Source organism: Schistocerca cancellata, chromosome 1 (assembly GCF_023864275.1).
Source record: "Schistocerca cancellata isolate TAMUIC-IGC-003103 chromosome 1, iqSchCanc2.1, whole genome shotgun sequence".
Lineage (NCBI taxonomy): Eukaryota > Metazoa > Arthropoda > Insecta > Orthoptera > Acrididae > Schistocerca > Schistocerca cancellata.
This window is the reverse complement of record NC_064626.1, coordinates 602,241,107-602,265,620: the sequence shown is the minus strand read 5'-3', so window position 1 is coordinate 602,265,620 and position 24,514 is coordinate 602,241,107. Positions and strand designations below refer to the sequence as shown.

Here is a 24,514-nt window from a genome sequence, read left to right as displayed (position 1 = left end):
ACTGCTCTCAGCCGTGGACGGTCAGACACCTTTTAATTGAATGCCCCTATTTTAATCCGTTACGCTCCCGTCTACAGCTATCGCCTGATCTATTGTCTATTTTAGCAGATGACACGCGCTCAGCCGACCGCGTTCTGCAGTTTATTAGTGACAGTGAAATGACGTCAGTCATTTGAAGTTTTTTTTTGGGGACAATCACCCCCTGTCTGTAATGGATTTTTAAGCATTCTTTCTACTTTTAGTTTCTCCAATTTTATGAGTTTGTTCCCATTGCTGCTGGTTTTCAATTTCGGTTTTTTACTGCCTTAAGTCACGGGCTGGGCGCTAATGACCATAGCAGTTTTGCGCCCTAAAAAAACCACAAAAAAAAAAAAAAAAAAAACCTCTGGTTCTTTCAGTTTATCCAGGTCCCATCTCCTTAAATTCCCACCTTTTTGCAGTTTCTTCAGTTTCAATCTGCAGTTCATAACCAATAGATTGTGGTCAGAATCCACATCTGCCCCAGGAAATGTCTTACAATTTAAAACCTGGTTCCTAAATCTCTGTCTTATCATTATATAATCTATTTGATACCTTTTAGTATCTCCAGGATTCTTCCAGGTATACAACCTTCTTTTATGATTCTTGAACCAAGTTTTGGCTATGATTAAGTTATGCTCTGTGCAAAATTCTACAAGGCGGCTTCCTCTTTCATTCCTTCCCCCGAATCCATATTCACCTACTACGTTTCCTTCTCTCCCTTTTCCTACTGACGAATTCCAGTCACCCATGACTATTAAATTTTCGTCTACCTGAATAATTTCTTTTATCTCGTCATACATTTCATCTATTTCTTCATCATCTGCAGAGGTAGTTGGCATATAAACTTGTACTACTGTAGTAGGCATGGGCTTTGTGTCTATCTTGGCCACAATAATGCGTTCACTATGCTGTTTGTAGTAGCTAACCCGCACTCCTATTTTTTTATTCATTATTAAACCTACTACTATAATATCGAATGAATTAGTTTACACTTATAATGTATATTGACAGTGAGAAATATGATGATATACTGTCAATTTTTATGATAGTCTTTTGCACTGGTCTTTGCCACCAGTAATTCTTTTTTAATGCATAGTGATTTACATTGAACTGCAGTGAAACACACTCTCATAGGTGCATTATACACATTTTTAAAAAATTGTATGGATTAGAAACAGTTGCCAAACAAATCTAATGATTTTTGTTTGACTGTGAAGTTTATTTTGTTATGTATCATATTTTTTATTTATAATACTGGCCAAATCACAATAAATGCCAATTAGTGCAACCTTTTTCAATGATCTTGTCAGTAGGCACGTGTCGTTTTGAGAAAAATTGCACTCTAAGCGCCATCAGTTGTTCTTGCCTTCTGCCGTCACTCAGATGATTGCCATGGAGCAGTGGACACAACCTCAACATGTGAAGTAAGATTGTTGTCCGCAGCAACATAGTTCAGCAATGCAGACTTCGTTTGCCCACTCTCTTCTGCCACACATGCACAAACCTCATCCCTTCCACATTTCCCTATCACTCCACCTCAATGCACGGAAGTGCCATCCTGCGTGACTCGGGGTATAATAGATAATAGAATGTCATCTACATTAATAGTTAATTTGGCTAACAATTACTTTTCCAAACCAAAATCCAACCCATAGTATATTCAACTACAGAAACATTCAACCAAAATGGAATTGCACAATACTGGAAACATTTGCCATAATATAAAAATGCAGTATACTTTCTAGAGTCTAATTCAGTATGATGAAAGTCAAGACTAGTCATGTATTTTACATTCTCAAATTTGTTCAGTAACTCATCCACATTTTCTGGGCCATTCCCCCTAAGGTAAGTCTTTCCGCTCCCGGGATTGGAATGACTCCTTACCCTCTCCCTTAAAACCCACATCGTTTTGTCTTTCCCGCTCCTTCCCTCTTTCCTGACGAAGCAACCGTTTGTTGCGAAAGCTTGAATTTTGTGTGTATGTTTGTGTTTGTTTGTGTGTCTATCGACCTGCCAGCGCTTTTGTTTGGTAAGTCTCATCATCTTTCTTTTTAGATATATTTTTCCCACGTGGAATGTTTCCCTCTGTTATATTCATATCACAAATTATTTAACAGTTACATTGCAGACCCATACGTATTCCCTGATACACTTACACATGGAATAACTTATCTGAAACCTAAAGATCAAGCACACACAGCAAACACAGCTAAATATCGCCCCATAACATGCCTACCAACAATATACAAAACATTAACTTCAGTCATTACACAGAAATTAATGACACATACAACACAGAACAAAATTATACGAGGGCAGTTCAATAAGTAATGCAACACATTTTTTTTTCTCGGCCAATTTTGGTTGAAAAAACCGGAAATTTCTTGTGGAATATTTTCAAACATTACCGCTTCGTCTCGTATAGTTTCATTGACTTCCGACAGGTGGCAGCGCTTTACGGAGCTGTTAAAATGGTGTCTCTAACGGATGTGCGTTGCAAACAACGGGCAGTGATCGAGTTTCTTTTGGCGGATAACCAGGGCATCTCAGATATTCATAGGCGCTTGCAGAACGTCTACGGTGATCTGGCAGTGGACAAAACCACGGTGAGTCGTTGGGCAAAGTGTGTGTCATCATCGCCGCAAGGTCAAGCAAGACTGTCTGATCTCCCGCGTGTGGGCCGGCCGTGCACAGCTGTGACTCCTGCAATGGCGGAGCATGCGAACACACTCGTTCGATGTCCTTCCCCATGGTCAAACGATCAACTTTGAAGTGTATTGTGCTACTCTTCAGAAATTGAAGAAACGACTTCAGCGTGTTCGTAGGCACAAAAATCTGAACGAAATTCTCCTTCTTCATGACAACGCAAGACCTCACACAAGTATTCGCACCCGAGAGGAGCTCACAAAACTTCAGTGGACTGTTCTTCCTCATGCACCCTACAGCCCCGATCTCGCACCGTCGGATTTCCATATGTTTGGCCCAATGAAGGACGCAATCCGTGGGAGGCACTACGCGGATGATGAAGAAGTTATTGATGCAGTACGACGTTGGCTCCGACATCGACCAGTGGAATGTTACCGTGCAGGCATACAGGCCCTCGTTTCAAGGTGGCGTAAGGCCGTAGCATTGAATGGAGATTACGTTGAAAAATAGTGTTGTGTAGCTAGAAGATTGGGGAATAACCTGGTGTATTTCAATGCTGAATAAAACAACCCCTGTTTCAGAAAAAAAATGTGTTGCATTACTTATTGAACTGCCCTCGTAAATGAAGAACAAAAAGGCTGTTGCAAAGGAGCACGAGGATGTAAAGAGCAACTGATAACAGATGCAGAGGTGACATATCAAGCTAAAACTAAACAAAGGTCACTACACTACGCATACATTGATTACCAAAAAGCTTTTGATAGTGTACCCCACTCATGGTTACTACAAATATTGGAAATATACAAAGTAGATCATAAATTGATACAGTTCCTAAACATAGTAATGAAAAATTGGAAAACCAGACTTAATATCCAAACAAATTCAAATAATATCACATCACAGCCAATACAGATTAAGCATGGAATATACCAAGGAGACTCATTAAGTCCTTTCTGATTCTGCCTTGCTCTGAACCCACTATCCAACATGCTAAATAATACAAATTATGGATACAATATTACTGGAACATACCAACACAAAATCACACATTTGCTATACATGGATGATCTAAAACTACTAGCAGAAACAAATCAACAACTCAACCAATTACTAAAGATAACAGAAGTATTCAGCAATGATATAAATATGGCTTTTGGAACAGACAAATGGAAGAAAAATAGCATAGTCAAGGGAAAACACACTAAACAAGAAGATTACATATTGGATAACCACAGTGATGGAAAAAACAGATGCCTATAAATATCTAGGATACAGACAAAAAATAGGAATAGATAATACAAATATTAAAGAAGAACTAAATGAAAAAAGACAAAGACTAACAAAAATACTGAAAACAGAATTGACAGCAAGAAACAAGGCAAAAGCTATAAATACTTATGCTATACCAATATTGACCTACTCATTTGGAGTAGTGAAATGGAGTAACACAGACCTAGAAGCACTCAATACACTTACACGATCACAATGCCACAAATATAGAATACATCACATACATTCAGCAACAGAAAGATTCACATTAAGCAGAAAGGAAGGAGGAAGGGGATTTATCGACATAAAAAACCTACATTATGGACAGGTAGACAATTTAAGAAAATTCTTTATACAACGAGCAGAAACTAGCAAAATGCACAAAGCAATCACTCATATAAATGCATCGGCTACACCACTGCAATTTCATAACCACTTCTACAACCCTCTAGATCACATAACATCAACAGATACGAAGAAAGTAAATTGGAAAAAGAAAACACTACATGGCAAGCACCCGTCATCTAACACAGCCACACATCAATCAAGACGCATCCAACACATGGCTAAGAAAAGGCAATATATACAGTGAGACGGAAGGATTCTCTGATTGCAATACAGGATCAAACAATAAACACCAGATATTACAGCAAGCATATTATTAGAGATCCCAATACCACAACAGATAAATGCAGACTTTGCAAACAACAAATAGAAACAGTAGATCACATCACAAGTGGATGTACAATACTAGCAAATACAGAATACCCCAGAAGACATGACAATGTAGCAAAAGTAATACATCAACAGCTTGGCTTACAACATAAACTTATAAAACAACATGTTCCCACATACAAGTATGCACCACAAAATGTACTGGAGAATGATGAATACAAATTATACTGGAACAGAACCATTATAACAGATAAAGCAACACCACATAACAAACCTGACATCATACTCACCAATAAAAAGAAGAAATTAACACAACTAATCGAAATATCCATTCCCAATACAACAAATATACAAAAGAAAACAGGAGAAAAAATTGAAAAATACATCCAACTGGCCGAGGAAGTCAAGGACATGTGGCATCAGGATAAAGTTGACATTATACCAATTATACTATCAACTACAGGAGTCATACCACACAATATCCACCAGTATATCAATGCAATACAGCTACATCCAAACTTATATATACAACTACAGAAATCCGTAATTATTGATACATGTTCAATCACCCGAAAGTTCCTAAATGCAATATAACATATACCGTACAGTTAAAAGGAAGTCACGCTTGATCAAGGTCCGCGTCACTTTCCATTTTTGACCAGACATAACGTCTGAGGAAAGAAAGAAAGAATAATAATAATAATAATAATAATAATAATAATAATAATCATACTTACTAACGGTCCTGTCCAGATTGTAAATTGTGCTCTGGTGTTATAATGAAATTTGGAAAATGCTGAAAAAGCAAAGGCTGCTGCACTTCCGGTTCAGAAGAGAACACACAAGTGTAATAGGACTGTTGCTATTTTCTATATGCATACGTGATCGGGCAGACAGGGTGGGCAGAAATCTGCAGATGTTCACTGATGATACTGTGGTGTACAGGAAGGTGTCGAAGATAAGTGACGGTACATTGATACAAGATGACCTAGACAAAATTTGTAGTTGATATGATGAATGGTAGAAAACCCATAATTGGGCTACAGCATTAGTAGTGTCCTTTGTGACACAATCATATCGTTTAAGTATTTGTGTTTAATGTTCCGAAGCAATATGAAATGGAATGAGCTTACGAGGATTGTGATAGGGAAGGTGATTGGTTGACTTTGGTCTATTGAAAGAATTTTAGGAAAGTGTGGCTCATCTGTAAAGGAGACTGTGTATAAGACACTAGTGCGACCTGTTCTTGAGTATTACTGGAATGTTTGGGATCTACACCAGGCCAGATTGAAAGAAGACTTAGAAACAATTCAGAGGCGAGCTACTAGGTCTGTTACCGATAGGTTCGATAGGCATGCAAGTGCTATGGATAAGCTTCGGGAGCTCAAGTGGGAATCCCAGTAGGGAAGAAGACATTCATTTTAAGGAACATTACTGAGAAAGTTTAAAGAACCAGCATTTGAGACTGACTGCAGAACGATTGCACTGCCACCAATGTATATTTCTTGTAGGGACCACGAAGATAAGATATGAAAAATTAGGGATCATATGGAGGTACGTAGACAGTAGTTTTTCCCTCGCTCTATCTGTTAGTGGAACAGGAAAGAAAATGGTTAGGTGTGGTATAGGGTACCCTTTGCCACACACTGTACGGTGGCTTGCAGAGTATGTATGTAGATGTAGATTGTAATATTTCTGGCTTTACAGCCATCATATTCGGCTTCAAGAAGCTCTACTTAGAGCAGTTGTGAAGGCAGCAATGGGAAGATGACATAACGTGGTGTGAGGTACTGATGACAGATGGTTTGTTTGATAAGGGTATTGTGAGAAAGATAAGCTAAATTGTGGTCCTCCTTTGAGATTAGCTGCTGTGTTTGGAAGTTGCATGGCAACATGATAATCTTCTGTTATTAATGTTAGAAAAACGAAATAGCGTATTTACACACATTTATTGTTAAAGCATCTCTCAATAGCGCGCTATCATTCAATTATTTCACAATTGTTAATTGTCAGCAAAATAGTGAACAGTTGGTAAATGAAAAGGCAGACAAAGCACTATGGAGGTCTTCGGATCATGCCTAACTTAGATGGTGGGCAAAGCGGTTTGTCTGCAAGATCAGTCTCGGAGGACAGATGTGTTGTCTGCCATCAGGTTAGGACTTTATTAGCAATATGTGGTTATATGGACATGTAATTGAGAACAGTTGATAGCAGTTATGCAGATATGCAGTTCATTGTTTTGTTTTTAAGAAAGTATGAAGATTGGATATTATTTGTGATTCATAAAGTGGAATATAATCGTGCAGGTTCACATATTCTGTTTACAAAAAGCAAGTGGCATCCTGTGTACATAAACTAATTTGAAATTTAATTATTTATAAAATATCAGTGCCTTGTATAGAGTTTATTATAACCTCAAGAAAACAGATTCATGGTGTACATGCCGTTTTCTGCACAGGTGACAATGGCTACAGAAGAGTGCAGGTTGGTGGACATTAATTAGAACTTATGCATTCCACTGAAGGCAGTGGAAGCAAATAGGCACCTCACATGTACTGCAATTGTAGTGTGAATGAGATTAGTGACTGTCATCTGTGGCAACCCAGAGGAGATATGAAGGAGAGAAATTTTCAAGGGAAGGGGTTTACAATATGCACATATTATACAGGGGTTAGGCAAAATAATGTGAACACGTTTTATTAATAAGGGGTTGGATCCCCTTTTGCCCATAGTACAGCTGTGATTTCTCTTGGAGTATTGGCAATAATGGTGGTGTACTCTCCAGTAGAATGTTATGCCATCTTCAGTCAGAACCTCTTCTAACTCCAGCAGTGATGAGGGAGACAGAAATCTGCTCTGGAGTCTGTGCTCCAATAATGCCTGTAAGAGTTCAATAATGTTCAAGTCTGGGGAAGGTGCTGCAGTTCAGTTGCATACTCCTCATACCATGATTGTAATGTCCTGGCTGTGTGAAGGGTGCATTATCATTCTAAATATGACATCATTGTTGGGGAACAACATTTGAATCACGGGGTGCACCTGATCACCTAAAATATTCACATAATTGTTGGCTGTAACACGGCCTTTGAGAGTAATGATAGGACCAACAGAACACCATGAAATGACTGCCCAGACCATGACACTTAGACCTCTATGCTTAACCGTTGGAATCAAGCAGTCAGGATTATAGGCTTCTTTTGGCATTCTCCATATGTAAACTCAGCCTGATGTTGGAAATAATGAAAACGTTGACTCGTTGGACCACTTGACATGTTTCCACTGATCAGCCATCCAGGATGTTTCACACTTCTTTACATTGGATGTCGTCACTAATGGTTTTGGTATAGCAGCTCATTCATGAACATTCACTTTACAGAGTTCTTGGCGAACATTGTCAATAGATACTGCGTCTCAAAGATGGTTATTGAGCTCTGCAGTCATTTTAGCCACCATAGTTTTGTGTTGTTTTGACACAATTTTTATTAGCATACAATGATCTCTGTCATTCAGTTTTGATTTGCTCTTACTATTACATTTGCACTATGATGTCTTTCCATGTTTTGTGTAGGCTGTCATGACTCTTGAAACAGTTGCTCTTGAAACATTCAGTAAGTTGGCTGTCCTGGTTACCGATGCTCCAGCTAATCAGGCCACCACAAACTGCCCTCTTTGGAACTCTGTTAGGTCTTTCATTGAAAGTCAACTGTGGCCTCTGAATACAAATATGAAGTGTGCACTACTTGTAAACAACCTGCACTGATGCCTAGTCCATATTGAACACACACAGTCCCGCACAACACGTACCTTACCTGTGTTGTTGACCGTCAAACACAACCATCCCATTACTAACATTTTTCACATTATTTTGCCTATCCCCAGTATATCTCCCTCTCTCTCTTACTCTCTTTTTTAACTTGCCATGAGATTTAGATATTTTCTCACCCCTCTATCTCAACACATTCAACCTCACCACTGTCCTCTGTATGTCCATCACTCAATAACCTATCAAGACCTAACTCATTACAATTATCATCACTAATTTTGTTAATCAAAACTCTGTTATAGTTACAAGCAAATAAGTTTGTCAACGAATCATCTTCACGATCAGCTTCAGCCCTCTTCTTCCTATTTTCTACCGCTTTCATTTCCTTTGATATATCTCCCCAAAATTCCTGCAGCACTCTATCCTATTTACCTGGTGTGAACTACTGTAATCTCTGCTGTATAACACCCTCTGAAAATTTCCCCTTCCTCTCCTAAAATTATTAGCCTGATTCTGATATCTATTTTCTCTCATCCCAAACCGACAGGCGGTGCGGTTTAGTTTTCCCAATCCCTTTCTTCTATTTCCAAAATTCCTGTTATCTGTTTCCATCATTACATTCCCATTGCCTACTTCTTTGCTCACGAACCCTTTCATCGTCCCTTTGTCTATCACTCTAACTATTATTTCTCCTTTCATCATCTATGCATCTGTCATTCCAATAGTTATCCATCCTATTACTGTTATATATAATTGTTCTTGATCTCTCTCCTTTTGTCTCTGTCTTGTTGATGATCATTGGGCCATCCCCCACCCTCTCCCATTCTGATACTATTCATGTTCCCTTTGCCTATCCCTCTGTCTCTTCTTTCTTTCCCACTCCATGTCTACTTTTATGAACATATTTTTAAAATTGTTCACTAGAGTCATCTGGCCCTTACACTAACCCCCACTGTACGTCGTGTGGCAAATGCTAAAGATGCATCTATTTGTATTGTCTCATCTAACAGTTTATCTAAGTATACAGTTGTTTTAGTTGTTGTTCACAAAATCTTCCATGCAGATGCTACCTTCTTGGAAACATAAGCCATTAAAGAATTGTGAGTTAATAATAGCTTGTTTGATTTCAGACCAAAATTTGCTCAAAAAAAAAATTGAATTTTGTGAAAGTCATATCTGTATGTATATTGTGATTAGCCCATGGCAGTGCTTCCCTATTTAAAAATTTCTTTAAAAATTTAATTTTAAAGTTGTCTGACATACACTGTTCGTAACATTATCCCTACATTGGTAAAAAAAAAGTCCTGGGGTGGAGTTTGTTTTCTCCAGGAAAGTTCTTCATGTTTATACCAGTCCAAGTACTACTGTTGTTACTACAAAAATTCCTTGTTATATTTCATCTAACTTTGCCATAACACTTGAAATATTATTAATGCATCATTAAATATTCTGTTTGATTCAATCAATTTCGGATTTATACTGTCACTCTTATTTTTTATCATAGAATGTAAGAATTTTAGGTTCTTGTCATTGCTCTCTGTCTCATTCATCAGTTTGTTTTGTACCTTCTCAGTTTTAGTTTCTGCAGAACTAATATGAGCTTCAAACTTACTACACTCTGTGTTTACATACATTAAAAATTATTTAAAGCCCTTTCTAACCCCTCAGTTATCTCTACAGTTTTCTCTACCTGAACTTTGTCATCATCTAGACCTTTTCTGATACAATTTAGTGCTTGACACTGCCTCTCCTTTGTATTGAAACTGTTTAATTTTTTGCATAATTTCTCACTGTTTTTCAATTTTTTCCCAATCTGGCTGTCTATCTTCTGACTTTGTTTACCCAGTTTCTCCCCAGTTAGTTTCACAAGCTTATTAAAAAGGTTGCTACTATCGCCAACTGTTGTTGTTGTTGTTGTTGTTGTTGTTGTTGTTGTTATCAGTCCAGAGACTGGTTTGATGCAGCTCTCCATGCTACTCTATTCTGTGCAAGCTTCTTCATCTCCCAGTACTTACTGCAACCTACATCCTTCTGAATCTGCTTATAGTATTCACCTCTTGGTCTCCCTCTACGATTTTTACCCTCCACGCTGCCCTCCAATACTAAATTGGTGATCCCTTGATGCCTCAGAACATGTTCTACCAACCGATCCCTTCTTCTAGTCAAGTTGTGCCACAAAGTCCTCTTCTCCCCAATCCTATTCAATACCTCCTCATTAGTTACATGATCTACCCACCTAATCTTCAACATTCTTCTGCAGCACCACATTTCGAAAGCTTCTATTCTCTTCTTGTCCAAACTATTTATTGTCCATGTTTCACTTCCGTACATGGCTACACTCCATACAAACACTTTCAGAAACGACTTCCTGACACTTAAATCTATACTCGATGTTAACAAATTTCTCTTCTTCAGAAACGCTTTCCTTGCCATTGCCAGTCTACATTTTATATCCTCTCTACTTTGGCCATCATCAGTTATTTTGCTTCCCAAATAGCAAAACTCCTTTACTACTTTAAGTGTCTCATTTCCTAATCTAATTCCCTCAGCATCACCGGACTTAATTCGACTACATTCCATTATCCTCGTTTTGCTTTTGTTGATGTTCATCTTATATCCTCCTTTCAAGACACTGTCCATTCCGTTCAACTGCTCTTCCAAGTCCTTTGCTGTTTCTGACAGAATTACAATGTCAACGGCGAACATCAAAGTTTTTATTTCTTCTCCCTGGATTTTAATACCTACTCCAAATTTTTCTTTTGTTTCCTTTACTGCTTGCTCAATATACAGATTGAATAACATCGGGGAGAAGCTACAACTCTGTCTCACTCCCTTCCCAACCACTGCTTCCCTTTCATGCCCCTCGACTCTTATAACTGCCATCTGGTTTCTGTACAAATTGCAGATAGCCTTTCGCTCCCTGTATTTTACCCCTGCCACCTTCAGAATTTGAAAGAGAGTATTCCAGTCAAAATTGTCAAAAACTTTCCCCAAGTCTACAAATGCTAGAAACATATGTTTGCCTTTCCTTAATCTATATTCTAAGATAAGTCGTAAGGTCAGTATTGCCTCACGTGTTCCAGTATTTCTACGGAATCCAAACTGATCTTCCCCGAGGTTGGCTTCTACCAGTTTTTCCATTCGTCTGTAAATAATTCGTGTTAGTATTTTGCAGCTGTGACTTATTAAACTGATAGTTCAGTAATTTTGATATCTGTCAACACCTGCTTTCTTTGGGATTGGAATTATTATACTCTTCTTGAAGTCTGAGGGTATTTCGCCTGTCTCATACATCTTGCTCACAAGATGGTAGAGTTTTGTCAGGACTGGCTCTCCCAAGGCCGTCAGTAGTTCCAATGGAATGTTGTCTACTCCGGGGGCCTTGTTTCGACTCAGGTCTTTCAGTGCTCTGCCAAACTCTTCACTCAGTATCATATCTCCCATTTCATGTGCATCTACATCCTCTTCCATTTCCATAATATTGTCCTCAAGTACATCGCCCTTGTATAGACGCTCTATATACTCCTTCCACCTTTCTGCTTTCCCTTCTTTGCTTAGAACTGGGTTTCCATCTGAGCTCTTTATGTTCATGCAAGTGGTTCTCTTATCTCCAAAGGTCTCTTTAATTTTCCTGTAGGCAGTATCTATCTTACCCCTAGTGAGCTAAGCCTCTACATCCTTACATTTGTCCTCTAGCCATGCCTGCTTAGCCATTTTGCACTTCCTGTCAATCTTATTTTTGAGACGTTTGTATTCCTTTTTGCCTGCTTCATTTACTGCATTTTTATATTTTCTCCTTTCATCAATTAAATTCAATATTTCTTCTGTTACCCAAGGATTTCTACTAGCCCTTGTCTTTTTACCTACTTGATCCTCTGCTGCCTTCACTACTTCATCCCTCAGAGCTACCCATTCGTCTTCTACCGTATTTCTTTCCCCCATTTCTGTCAATTGTTCCCTTATGCTCTCCCTGAAACTCCATACAACCTCTGGTTTAGTAAGTTTATCCGGGTCCCATCTCCTTAAATTCCCACCTTTTTGCAATTTCTTCAGTTTTAATCTACAGGTCATAACCAATAGAGTGTGGTCAGAGTCCACATCTGCCCCTGGAAATTTCCTACAATTTAAAACCTGGTTCCTAAATCTCTGTCTTACCATTATATAATCTATCTGATACCTTTTAGTATCTCCAGGATTCTTCCATGTATACAACCTTCAGTTAAGATTCTTGAACCAAGTGTTAGCTATGATTAAGTTATGCTCTGTGCAATATTCTAACAGACGGCTTCCTCTTTCATTTCTTAGCCCCAATCCATATTCACCTACTATGTTTCCTTCTCTCCCATTTCCTACTGTCGAATTCCAGTCACCCATGACTATTAAATTTTCATCTCCCTTCACTACCTGAATAATTTCTTTTATTTGATCATACATTTCTTCAATTTCCTCATCATCTGCAGAGCTAGTTGGCATATAAACTTGTACTACTGTAGTAGGCATGGCCTTCGTGTCTACCTTGGACACAATAATGCATTCACTATGCTGTTTGTAGTAGCTTAACCGCACTCCTATTTTTTTATTCATTATTAAACCTACTCCTGCATTACCCCTATTTGATTTTGTATTTATAACCCTGTATTCACCTGACCAGAAGTCTTGTTCCTCCTGCCACCGAACTTCACTAATTCCCACTATATCTAACTTTAACCTATCCATTTCCCTTTTTAAATTTTCTAACCTACCTGCCCGATTAAGGGATCTCACATTCCACGTTCCAATCCGTAGAATGCCAGTTTTCTTTCTCCTGATAACGACGTCCTCCTGAGTAGTCCCCGCCCAGAGATCCGAATGGGGGACTATTTTACCTCCGGAATATTTTACCCAAGAGGACGCCATAATCAGTTAACCATACAGTAAAGCAACATGCCCTCGGGAAAAATTACAGCTGTAGTTTCCCCTTGCTTTCAGCCGTTCGCAGTACCAGCATAGCATGGCCGTTTTGGTTAGTGTTACAAGGCCAGATGAGTCAATCATCCAGACTGTTGCCCCTGCAACTACTGAAAAGGCTGCTGCCCCTCTTCAGGAACCACACATTTGTGTGGCATCTCAACAGATACCTCCCCATTGTTATTGCACCTACGGTACGGTTATCTGATTCGCTGAGGAATGTAAGCCTACCCTCCAATGCCAAGGTCCATGGTTCATATTTCCAAGAGTACCAGAACCTGTACAGAAAATTGGAATAGACATAAACATAGACATCATTTCCACCCTTTTTATTGCTCATTAAAACCACACATTGCATGTTGTACCACCATACAGAGAGACCTTCAGAGATGGTGGTCCAGATTGCTGTAAACACCAGTACCTCTAATTCCTAGTAGCATGTCCTCTTGCATTGATGTATGCCTGTATTCATCATGGCATACTATCCACAAGTTCATCAAGGTACTGTTTGTGCAGATTATGCCACTCACCAGCGGCGATTCAGCATAGATCCCTCAAATTTGTTGGTGGGTCACGTCATCCATAAACAGCCCTTTTCAAACTATCCCAGGCATGTTTGATAGGGTTCATGTCTGGAGAACATGCTGGCCACTCTAATTGAATGATGTTGTTATCCTGAAGGAAGTCATTCACAAGATGCACACAATCGGGGTGCAAATTGTCATCTATGAAGACGAATGCCTCACCAATATGGTTGCGCTGTTGGTCGAAGGATGGCATTCACGTATCATACAGCCGTTATGGCACCTTCCATGACCACCACCAGCATATGTCGACCCTACATAGTGCCACCCGAAAACAGCAGGAAACCTCCACCTTGCTGCACTCGCTGGACAGTGTGTCTAAGTCATTCAGCCTGGCCGGGTTGCCTTCAAACATATCTCCGTAGACTGACTGATTGAAGAGAGATGCGACAATCATTGGTGAAGAGAACATGCTGCCAATCCTGAGCAGTCCATTCGGCACGTTGTTGGCCCCATCTGTACCGTGCTGCATGGTGTCGAGGTTGCAAAGATGGACCTCACAATGGATGTCAGGAGTGAAGTTGTGCATCATGCAGCCTATTGTGCACAGTTTGAGTTGTAACACGAGGCTCTGTGGCTGCACAAAAAGCATTATTATACATGGTGGCATTCCTGTCAGGGTTCCTCCGAGCGAGCCATAATGTAGCCCTTGAGCGAGGAATGTCATCGACAGCTCCTGTCTCTCTGTATCTCCTCTATGTCCGAACAACATCGCATTGGTTCACTCCGAGACACCTAGACACTTCCCTCATTGAGAGCCCTTCCTGACACAAAGTAAAAATGCAGACGCGATTGATCTGTGGTATTGACAGTCTAGGGATGGTTGAACTACAGACAACATGAGCTGTGTACCTCCTTCCTGGTAGAATGACTGGAACTGATCGGCTGCCGGACCCCTTCCATTTAATAGGCGTTGCTCATTCATGGTTGTTTACATCTTTGGGTGGGTTTAGTGACATCTCTGAGCAGTCAGAGAGACACTGTCTGTAATACAATATCCACAGTCAACATCTACCTTCCCGAGTTTTGGGAACCGGGGTGATGCAAAACTTTTTTTGATGTGTGTATTTCCTCATGACTGAAACGAAACCTTGAATCGATGAACAGATATGGTTTGAATCTTCACCTACTACTTCCATTTCTGATTGTATATCACTAACATTATCTTAAACTTTCTTCTCATTATCTTGTATCAAATTTACCACCTCCTCCACCTCTTGATTGTTGGCCCTACAATTATTGCACATCATGAAAATGTAACACACAAAAGCCTTCCTAAACAAAAAGTTCTTCACGTAGTCTACTGAACTGATGACGTTGAAGAAAAGATGAAATAGTGGTAGATGATACACCTTGGTTGTTACAGTACCCAAACTGATTGTAGACGATGGTACTCACAGTTCTGCAGTGCAATTACTGTGTCCTTATAATTTTTTTGGTTCCAGAATGTTTCTGTGTCCTGTCCAAAATGTTACTTTACAAATAATTATAGTGTTCTCTTACTATCTTTTATTACAATTGTGAGGTCACACCTGTTAAGCTGTGTGATGTTGCTATAACTTTGGCTGTCTTTCGTAACATATAACTTCAAACTCATCACTAAAACAATAATATTAACAATTTGAACACTATTTTAAACTAAACTGAACATTCTTACTAATGCTAACAGTGTTTGTGCCTGTTTAAATATTAATTAGTCTATCACATTTCTTCTGGAGCATTTAGTTGGGCAACTAGTGGGTCATTGTGTTTAGAAACAAAGTATACACTTCAGTTGACTATTGGCTTAATTATCATTGTGATAATTAATATTTCCCACTAAAACACAGTGACAGACACCTTGTAGTAAGTCTCTTTGTTTGACCTAGAACAGTTAATGAATTTATAATTCCTGTAATCTAACCATTGCTTTTTGCACCAGGAAAAAACTACCAAGATCTGTAATGACATGCCTTTTTAACTATTGTTTTTCTTAAACATTACTTCACAAACTTTGCACAACAAAACTGAAGTTAGCAATTATCATCAGACTTAAGTTACTTTAATCCTGAGATTTCAAGTAAATGAATTTAAATGAATCAAATTTGTGTGACCACTTTCTTACTTTAATAAACCACATGCAAGGCATTCATTGTTGTTACTTTTCCACATAAAAAAACAGTAATTTTAAGATAGCATTTAAGTAATAGGATGATAGGTACTTGAAATGAAATGAAATGGTAAACTGGTGTTTACTGGTGTTTTCAACTCTGTCTATGCTAACACAGTCTGGCTCTCCTGTATAGGACTAATGAAGTAAAATGTCATTAGCTTGTCTTATCAGAAGCAGTAAAGATGAGAATGTGGTGCAAAAATACTTCTGCAAGTTCTTTACATCTCCTGTTAATTAGATGGATGAGTTTCCATAATGTTTGAGAAACATCCTTGAAGTAAGGTGGCACAATTCTTGCAGCACCATATTTTAGCCGGGAAAAGTCTTGCTTCCATGGCTGTGATTTGCATGAGATGACTTTTTAATGGAGGAATGCTAATTATGGACTCTCCATAGTTTGTACCAATGTTAACACAAATATTTAAAGCCTTGCAGAGTGAACCAAAACATGACCTCACTGCAATAACACTACTGGCAGACTTCTCTCTACAGTTAATTACGTCCATAGTTTACTTTGTCGTACATAAAAGGTGTTCACGAAAACAGAAAATGGTAAGACGTCCGTGTCAACCTTGTCTTGACACTGTCCATCAGGTGTGCCTGTTGTGCATTTTCTTTCATAGAAAAAGTGTGTACAAAATAGAATGACAAGGGCAAAAGCTTGGCTCTCCTCTGGCTTAATGGCTTCCTCAGTTATTCAGCAGAATTTTATGATTTTCATAGTAATTATTCCTCACATTCTAAGGAAGACTCCTGACTTTACAAATTGATGTGTTTTATATTCTTAATTATACAACAATGAAATAAATGTGCAGTTCCTAATCCAACTATACTTTTACAGTGGTTTATTCACATTTCTCTCTGTACAATCATTACATATGAATTAATCAATCAGTTCAGGTGTCAGCAGCACAGTGTGAATGTAAAGTAATGCTGTTCCATTGTAAGTAGATGAGGTGTCGGTGTCTGTCATAATCAAGACAGCTCTACAGGTTGCAAGTCCCTTGGCATACATAGCCAACTTATCATTTAGTGAAAGAGAGTTTCCAGAAAGGCTGAAAATCTCGAAAGTGAAGCTATTATTTTAAAAAATGGCAAGTATAAGATGGAAAACCATCGGCCAATATCACTGTTTCCAATATTCGCCAAAATTTTAGAAAAAGTAATAAAGCATCAAATCACTAAATAGGTAAATGGCTGTAAGTTACTAACCAGATCAGCATGGCTTCCAGGCAGGTAGAAACACAGAAACAGCAATAAAATGTGCTACATTGAACATGTAATAAAAAAATCTAGAAAAAAGCAATAGCGGAGTAGTAGTAAATTTTGATCGCTCCAAGGCACTTGATACTGTCAATCATAACATCATTTCAGAAAAATTGGAAGCATTAAGTATTCATGTGACATGAAAAAAAATGGTTTGAATCATACCTACAAAACAGAACACAGATTGTGGAACTGAAGTCAACTGACTCAACCAAAAAACCAGTTTAGTATCAGAGGCAAAAAAAGTTGAAGTAGGAGTAATACAAACAGTGTTCTAGGTCCCATATTATTCCTTGTTTATATAAATGGCATTCATATCTCAGATAGTGCAGCCATTGTCATGCTATTTGCAGATGATACTAGTGTAATAATAAGTGTGCCAAAGCAATTGCTGCCTACATATGTCCACTCTTGATTCAGTGCAAACAGGTTGACATTAAATTAAGTAAAAGATATTGAATATAATTTGAGAAACTAAATCAAAATGTAAATCTAGGTTTGGTGGTGGTCTACAAAGCCATAGACATTTACAAAATTGTTAGGGATTCATGTTGATGGAGACAAAGGTTTTAATGGCCATGTAATAAAGCATGTGCAGAAACTCAATTTAGCCTATTTTACTATTAGGCAGGATGGCATATTTTGACTGCTTTCAGTCTTGTGAAACATACTGAGTAATATTTTGGGGTTCTACCACTTGTCAGCTAAATCGATGTTTTTAGTTACAGAAGAGGGCTATCCAAATAACACACCATCCTTCACAGAGACAATTCTGTATAACAGATACAGGAGCACATTTTTACCTGATTTTTCTGCATAGCTGTAACTGCAGCTCTCTCACTATCCCTGTCAGTCTAGACTAACCAATTTGTGTCCATACATCATCACTTGACCTGCTGCCCAGGGAAAATAAGCATTGAAGGCTTGCTCTTGCCACATGTACTTGGAGGTGCTGTCCAATGCAAAAATGTATGATCTGTGATAGCTATAATTATTAGTCTGCAAATGACATATGTATCACGGCTCACCTTGCAGATTTTCAGACAAATGCTGACGTCTATAGTTACAATACCCAAGATGCACAGCACTCCTTAGTCAGCAAACAAAAATAACAATCACACAAAGGCATGCGTGCTATGTTGGTATTAAACTTAACAACAGCCTGACGGTCTACATCAGAAAGTTAGAAGATGAAAATAAATTTAAAGCAGAATCTATGAAATATTTCCACTTGACCAATGTTTTCACTTGCTGACTGGCTTTGATGGCCAATAACATTATTACAAAAATGGTTTATATTAAGGCAAAACTGAAAATAATATCTTTTGACCATAATCCTTTTCATTAGATGTACAGTGACATGCTGAAAAGTAGTGACTCCAAATTTTTTATTCTGTTCTCAGTATTGGTTGAGGTATTAGATATGAAAGTGCTTGAGAAACCTGTAATCGACTTTCTAACTGCAGTAAATATGCCTCCAATTGAAATCCATAGAAGAATGAAAGCCGTTTGTGGTGATGATTGTATTGACATCAGTAATGTGGAACATTGGCTTTTTAGTGCTCATAATGAAGGAAATGGTGGTGCTAACCTCATTGTATGTGACAGAGCTCAGAGTGAACAACTGCATATGGCAACTGACAATGCTCATTGGAATTATATTGCTACCCTTCAGAGAAAATCATCGATTAACACAGACAAAGCTCTCATATATGTGTGGCACATCACGAGAGCATGTATAGGTTATCATTGCTGAACCATGATACAAAAAACAGTGTGCACAGTGGTTCCTCAAATGCTCACTCCTGACCTGAAACAGAGATGATTGGACATCTGTCAACAGTTTGTTTTGAGTGAGAGTGTGATGGGTTCCTTAACAACATTGCGACATGTGATGAAAGCGGGTTTCATCATTTTGATCCAGAAAACAAGGCATTATCAATGAAGTTCTACCACAAAGGATCACCGATGCCAAAAAACGTTCAAGACCGTGCCACCAGCAGGCAGTCATGATCACAGTCTTCTGAGATGTTCAACGTGTGGAGCTTCGGCCTGCAGAACCCTCAGAAAACTGAAAGCGCGAATTCGAAGAGTCTGTCCACATGACGCGACAATGCCAGACCACACAGAAGCACTGCCGCATTTGCAACAATTCAATGCCTTGGGTTCGCTGGTATCGATTATTTTCTTTACATTCCCGACTTGGTCCCATCTGATTTTCATCCATTTTGAAAACATAAAGAATGCTTTTGAAGACTTCACTTTGATAGTGATGAAGGAGTGCAAGTAGAAGTGAGGTTGTGGCTCTGTCAACAAAGTCAAACACTCTACAGTGACAGATAGTATCAAAAAATTGGTCTCTCATTGTGATAATTGGGTTCGTCACCAGGGTGACTGTTGAGGAAAAAGTATGTAGACATGAGGAGTAAATATGTAGAATGTTAATAAGGCGGTTTTTTTTTTTTTTTTTTTTTTAAACAAAAAAAAATGATTTGAGGGCTTTCACATAAAAATTTAGAGGCATTACTTTTCATCATGCAGCTGTAAAATCTTTACTGAATCATTGTAGTGTATACAGGTTGTTTCAGAACTGTTAATTCAGATTAATACACCTGGTAGAGACCATCAAAACAGGTATATTTAGCTATGGTATATTTGGTCCTTGATGGAAATTTATGGTGCTAGAGATGCTTTACACAGAAGATAGTTTAGCATGCTAATTACAACAGTAGAATTAACAGGAACTGCTCGAATGTGCAGCCATTGGCCTGTATGTCCGCTGTACATCTTCACCACATTTGACTGTCATGTCTGTGCAAAGATTCCTTGCATATCCACTGTGTTACCAACAGCAAAAACAGTTCTAGGTCTTCTTTTGTTTACACAACAGTTTCATACACAGCAGCTTCATAGGTCCCCAGAGGAAGAAATCCAGACACGTGAGGTCGGGTAACCTGAGTGGCCAGGCCATATGACCACCTCGACCGATCTATTGATTCGCAAAGGTGGCTCTTGGATGAGTCCTCACAGCATTGCTGAAATGGGCTGGCACCCGATTGCACTGGAAGTACATATTTTGTCTAACATTCAGAGGTACATCCTCCAGCAGTTCTGGCAACACATGTTCCACAAAGATGCAATACCTACGACCATTTCCAAATGGAAGAACACATGGTCCAGTCAACCTATCGCTGAGAATGCCGTCCCACACATTAACACCTAATCGCTGTTGATGAGCACGAGGTCAAGTACCTCGTGGATTCACATGAGCCCAAATATGTGAATTATGAATACTGAAATAGCCTTCAAGAGTAAACAAAGATTTGTCAGTGTATAAAACCTCGGGCAGTAATGAGAGGTGCAGGACAGTCTGTTGTATAAAAACATTGTGCAAACTGCATGCATAGAGGAAAATCTCCAGTGCTAGTGCTACAGTGTGCTGAAGATGAAAGGATGTAGCTGCTGATTATGTCTGACACCAAGCATGTGTGCAGTATATTGTGTACTAGTATGTGGAGTGCCTTCAACATATCACAGAATCTCAACCTACATTACAGAAGTTTGCACTGTTCGATACCGGCCTCTATCACGCATACTTGCACGGAAAATTAGTTTGGAAAGCACTGTTGATACTCTCGCATTGTAGCTCGTTCTTTTCCATCCACAGACCTGTATACCATATGCATGTCAGCCATTTATTAATGGAAATGCGTTTAGAGCTGTGTGGAATCATCACGAGATGCTGCTTATGTTCTGGCATATTCTGACATTAGTTTTCAGTCATTCCTGTTTCTGTTACTATAATATTCATAGCCCTTTTTTCTCCCCAAAGCAATTTAAAATGTAGTTTGAAGGTACTTGAATTTGTAGCTGAAAATATTTACATATAGTTTCACAACTATTGCAGAGAGCATATGGGTGTTTTTGTATTTCATCTGAACCATTTTAATAAACCAGCCATACCTGACATTACGTACAGCTTGGAACATATTGTAAATGTTATAAATGAAAATCTAGGAAATTTTACACACATGAAAAAGAGGAAACCATATCTTTCGAAAGAAGTGAAAATTTACGTATGCCTCCTAAAAGCACCTTATGGCATTCTTACTGAAATATTTATTTTTATTAGTCATTATTTTTTTGCAGATAGCTCAAAAACAAACAAAGTAAGTACTAAAAGCAATTCACAAAATGTTTGTTTGTAAGAAACTGACAGAAACAAATGACCTCTGAATTGACAATCACAGGGAATCTGCGATTGTCTGTTGTGTTGTATGTCTGTGACATCCTATTTCTGACTGCCCATCATTAATGTTAGAATAATGTTACTTCATATTGCTTCATATGTCATGGGAATAAAGATGCACAACAATGTAGCTGTAAATATTCACAGCATGTGCAAGTTTGACCTGAAAATTTCAAATATCATTAAAAGCTGTTTTAAATTGGTGCGAAGAAATGTAGCAAAATAAAGATAAAACAAACAATAGAAACTCCAGGATAGACTGGTACAAGTAACTACTCAGAGTTAAAGCTTTCAGCCATTAAGGCCTTTGTCAAACACACACACACACACACACACACACACACACACACACGACTGCAGTCTCAGGCAACTGAAACCACACTTTTTATCTTTTTGTTGTGCCTAACTGCAACTCAACTCAGCATCTCCGTTATATGGTGAGTAGCAAATTAAAGATATTTTCACAATAAACACATAAATGACCAAAAACTGTTAACAGCTACTGAAGTTGAACCCATACTTTGAACCTCATTGTGCTTTAATTTGAGGGAAAGAGTAACTGAAAAGTTTTTATTCAGCACTGAATCATAAAAGTGCATTACTGAAGCTGTCTTTTTTATGTAAGACAGATTAAAGTTGGAAAAATAGTTTTTAACCTCCAGTTTTCTATGTAATAAATCTTTATTTATGTTTCACAGGTGGCCTTTCATCCAGCGTTTCAAGTACACCACATAAGCCTCGCCAAAGGTTAAGTGAACCAGCTCATTAAGAATGATGTTGGTGCCTTTTTGTTTTATTTAGAAGAACAATCTATATTTTTCAAAAACAAAACTGTTTTATATAAATCAATGTATAATTTGGGTTTCTTTGTCTGCTTGTAACTATTTTTTAACACTTGATACAGGAGTTCCTAATTGTGATGATGCCTTGGTTTATATTTCATGTAAATAACTTTTTTGTTAATTTTGTTTATTTATAATGATGGCAAATGATTTTATGTTAAGCTAATAAAGCATTCATATTTTTTTCCGTTTCATTTCCACACTGCCTCTTAACTATTTATCCCATGTCTTAGTTTCCATCAGAGACTGCATTATCAATTATTATTGCCAAACCAATCTGGTACAGTATGTTATTTTTGTTTCTTAGGCAGTAATCTAAAAAAAAAATCAATATATATTTCTGAGAAGACTCAATAAAATTAAAAGAAAAGTATTCCTAGCTTTCAGAATGGTTAGTTGCTTCAGCAGTGAGGAAAGAGGAATAGGTTTTGGAAGTTGCGGAAGCAAGTGTAGGTATTCAGATCCTTGGGTGAGAGGGACCTACCTGAAATATGGTTGAGGGGAAACAAATATCTTGATCCTTTGTGAGGCTGTTAAAATGCATGTGGACTCTTACTGAAAGAACCCAGTGCTATTATTTATACAATTTGCCAAATCAGAAAACATCAGTACAGGATTTTTTCATGTACGTAGCATAAAATAAAACATTTGTCCTCTTGCAAAGTTGGCTATATTATTCCAACTTGTGTTAGATCTGTTACAAAAAAATACTTTTTCCAGTTTCAATCATTGCTGCAGAGCACCACAACCAAAGAAATTTTCATCATTCGGAAACTGCCATCACAATATGGTTAGCACTATGTAAATGACAGGATACAAATGTGACCAACCATCTGAAGATGAACATGTCATTTTTAATAAGTAGAATATGTAATAGTGGACAGTTGCTGCTTTTTATTTATGTCAAGAATCCACATGAATCTAATAAAAACAAAATTCTGTATAGTACAACACAGTGGCTAGTAGATCCTCCAGAACTTCTTTCACACAGTTATCAGGAACAATGCAGGGAAACTACTGCTAAAAATGTAAACCCTACAGGAAACATTCTTGAAAGTTCTCAGAGAGGAAATAAAGCAGTATTAAAGTACCTACAAGATATCTAAAAGATTGTGAAATATGAGTAAACATGTGATTTCCTCATTTTTGTACCACTATTAAGCCATTGAAGATGTTGTAGAGGTCGCTTTTTGGTTCTAGTGCATATATCCGTCCGTGTCCCCCCCTCCAAACAGACTGTTAATTGTTAATGATATTAATGCATCAGGGTGTTTCAGCTGTCTGCTCTGCATGAAAGGAGGTAGACCAAGAAAATCTAAAGCTTCTGATTTGCTTCTAAAATATTTTTTCCCTACTTAGAGACACTCATTCTTCACTTTTTCTGTTGATGAAAATTACCCTATCAATTTACTGGGGTAGGTATTATGAAGATACAACACACCTGTTTAGTAGACCCTGCTAGTTCAGTGCATTATGAATTTTAAACAATGTAAGACAGTACAATTTCATCACAACAGTCTACTTCTTTTCCGAGCAACTACACATCTTTTCATTACGACTAGGTATTAAAAAGCATGTCTGAACCAAGCAATGCTCCAAGAGAAAATACTCATGATAAAAGGAAAAAAGAAAGAAAAAATATTTGAAATCTGTTTCAGCTTATGTACTCCAAGCTTTTTGCTGCAGAATGTTTAAAGAAATAAATAGATGTGAAACTGAATAAACTAAGAGAACGGCAGTGTTCGATTGGTTTACAAAATGTACAATCCAGTCTTGAACCATAAATGTGGTCTATTTGGGTCATGTTACATTAAAAAAAGAACAGTCACTTGAACCTAAAGCTCTAAGTGTTGACCTTCCATCTGTTTACAGACTTTGTAGTGCCGATTAATTGCCTTGTTAACTTTGTTGAAGGTACTGGTCAAAGAGCAGTTTAAGAGGCATTACAAGCTGCCTGTATTCATTCAATGAGAATGTCAGTGTTCTACATGCATAAGCATACATTACTATTGATGTGATTTCACAAGAAGAAGTCGACTGGTAGGTTGTGAGACTGTTGGCTATGGCATATGGGTGCCTCTCCCAATCAGATTCACACAG

The 24,514-nt window shown here is 38.1% G+C and overlaps 1 protein-coding gene across 1 annotated transcript in view; it reads left to right on the top strand.

Moving 5' to 3' along the window:
• LOC126182460 (charged multivesicular body protein 7) overlaps window positions 1-22,573 on the top strand; it is a 212,976-nt gene extending 190,403 nt beyond the window's left edge. The window contains exon 7 of the mRNA XM_049924851.1: window positions 22,271-22,573. Within this exon, the coding sequence (XP_049780808.1) occupies window positions 22,271-22,341 (71 nt within the window). The 3' untranslated portion in view covers window positions 22,342-22,573. The remainder of the gene's footprint in view (window positions 1-22,270) is intronic.
• The last annotated feature ends 1,941 nt before the right edge of the window (window positions 22,574-24,514 follow it).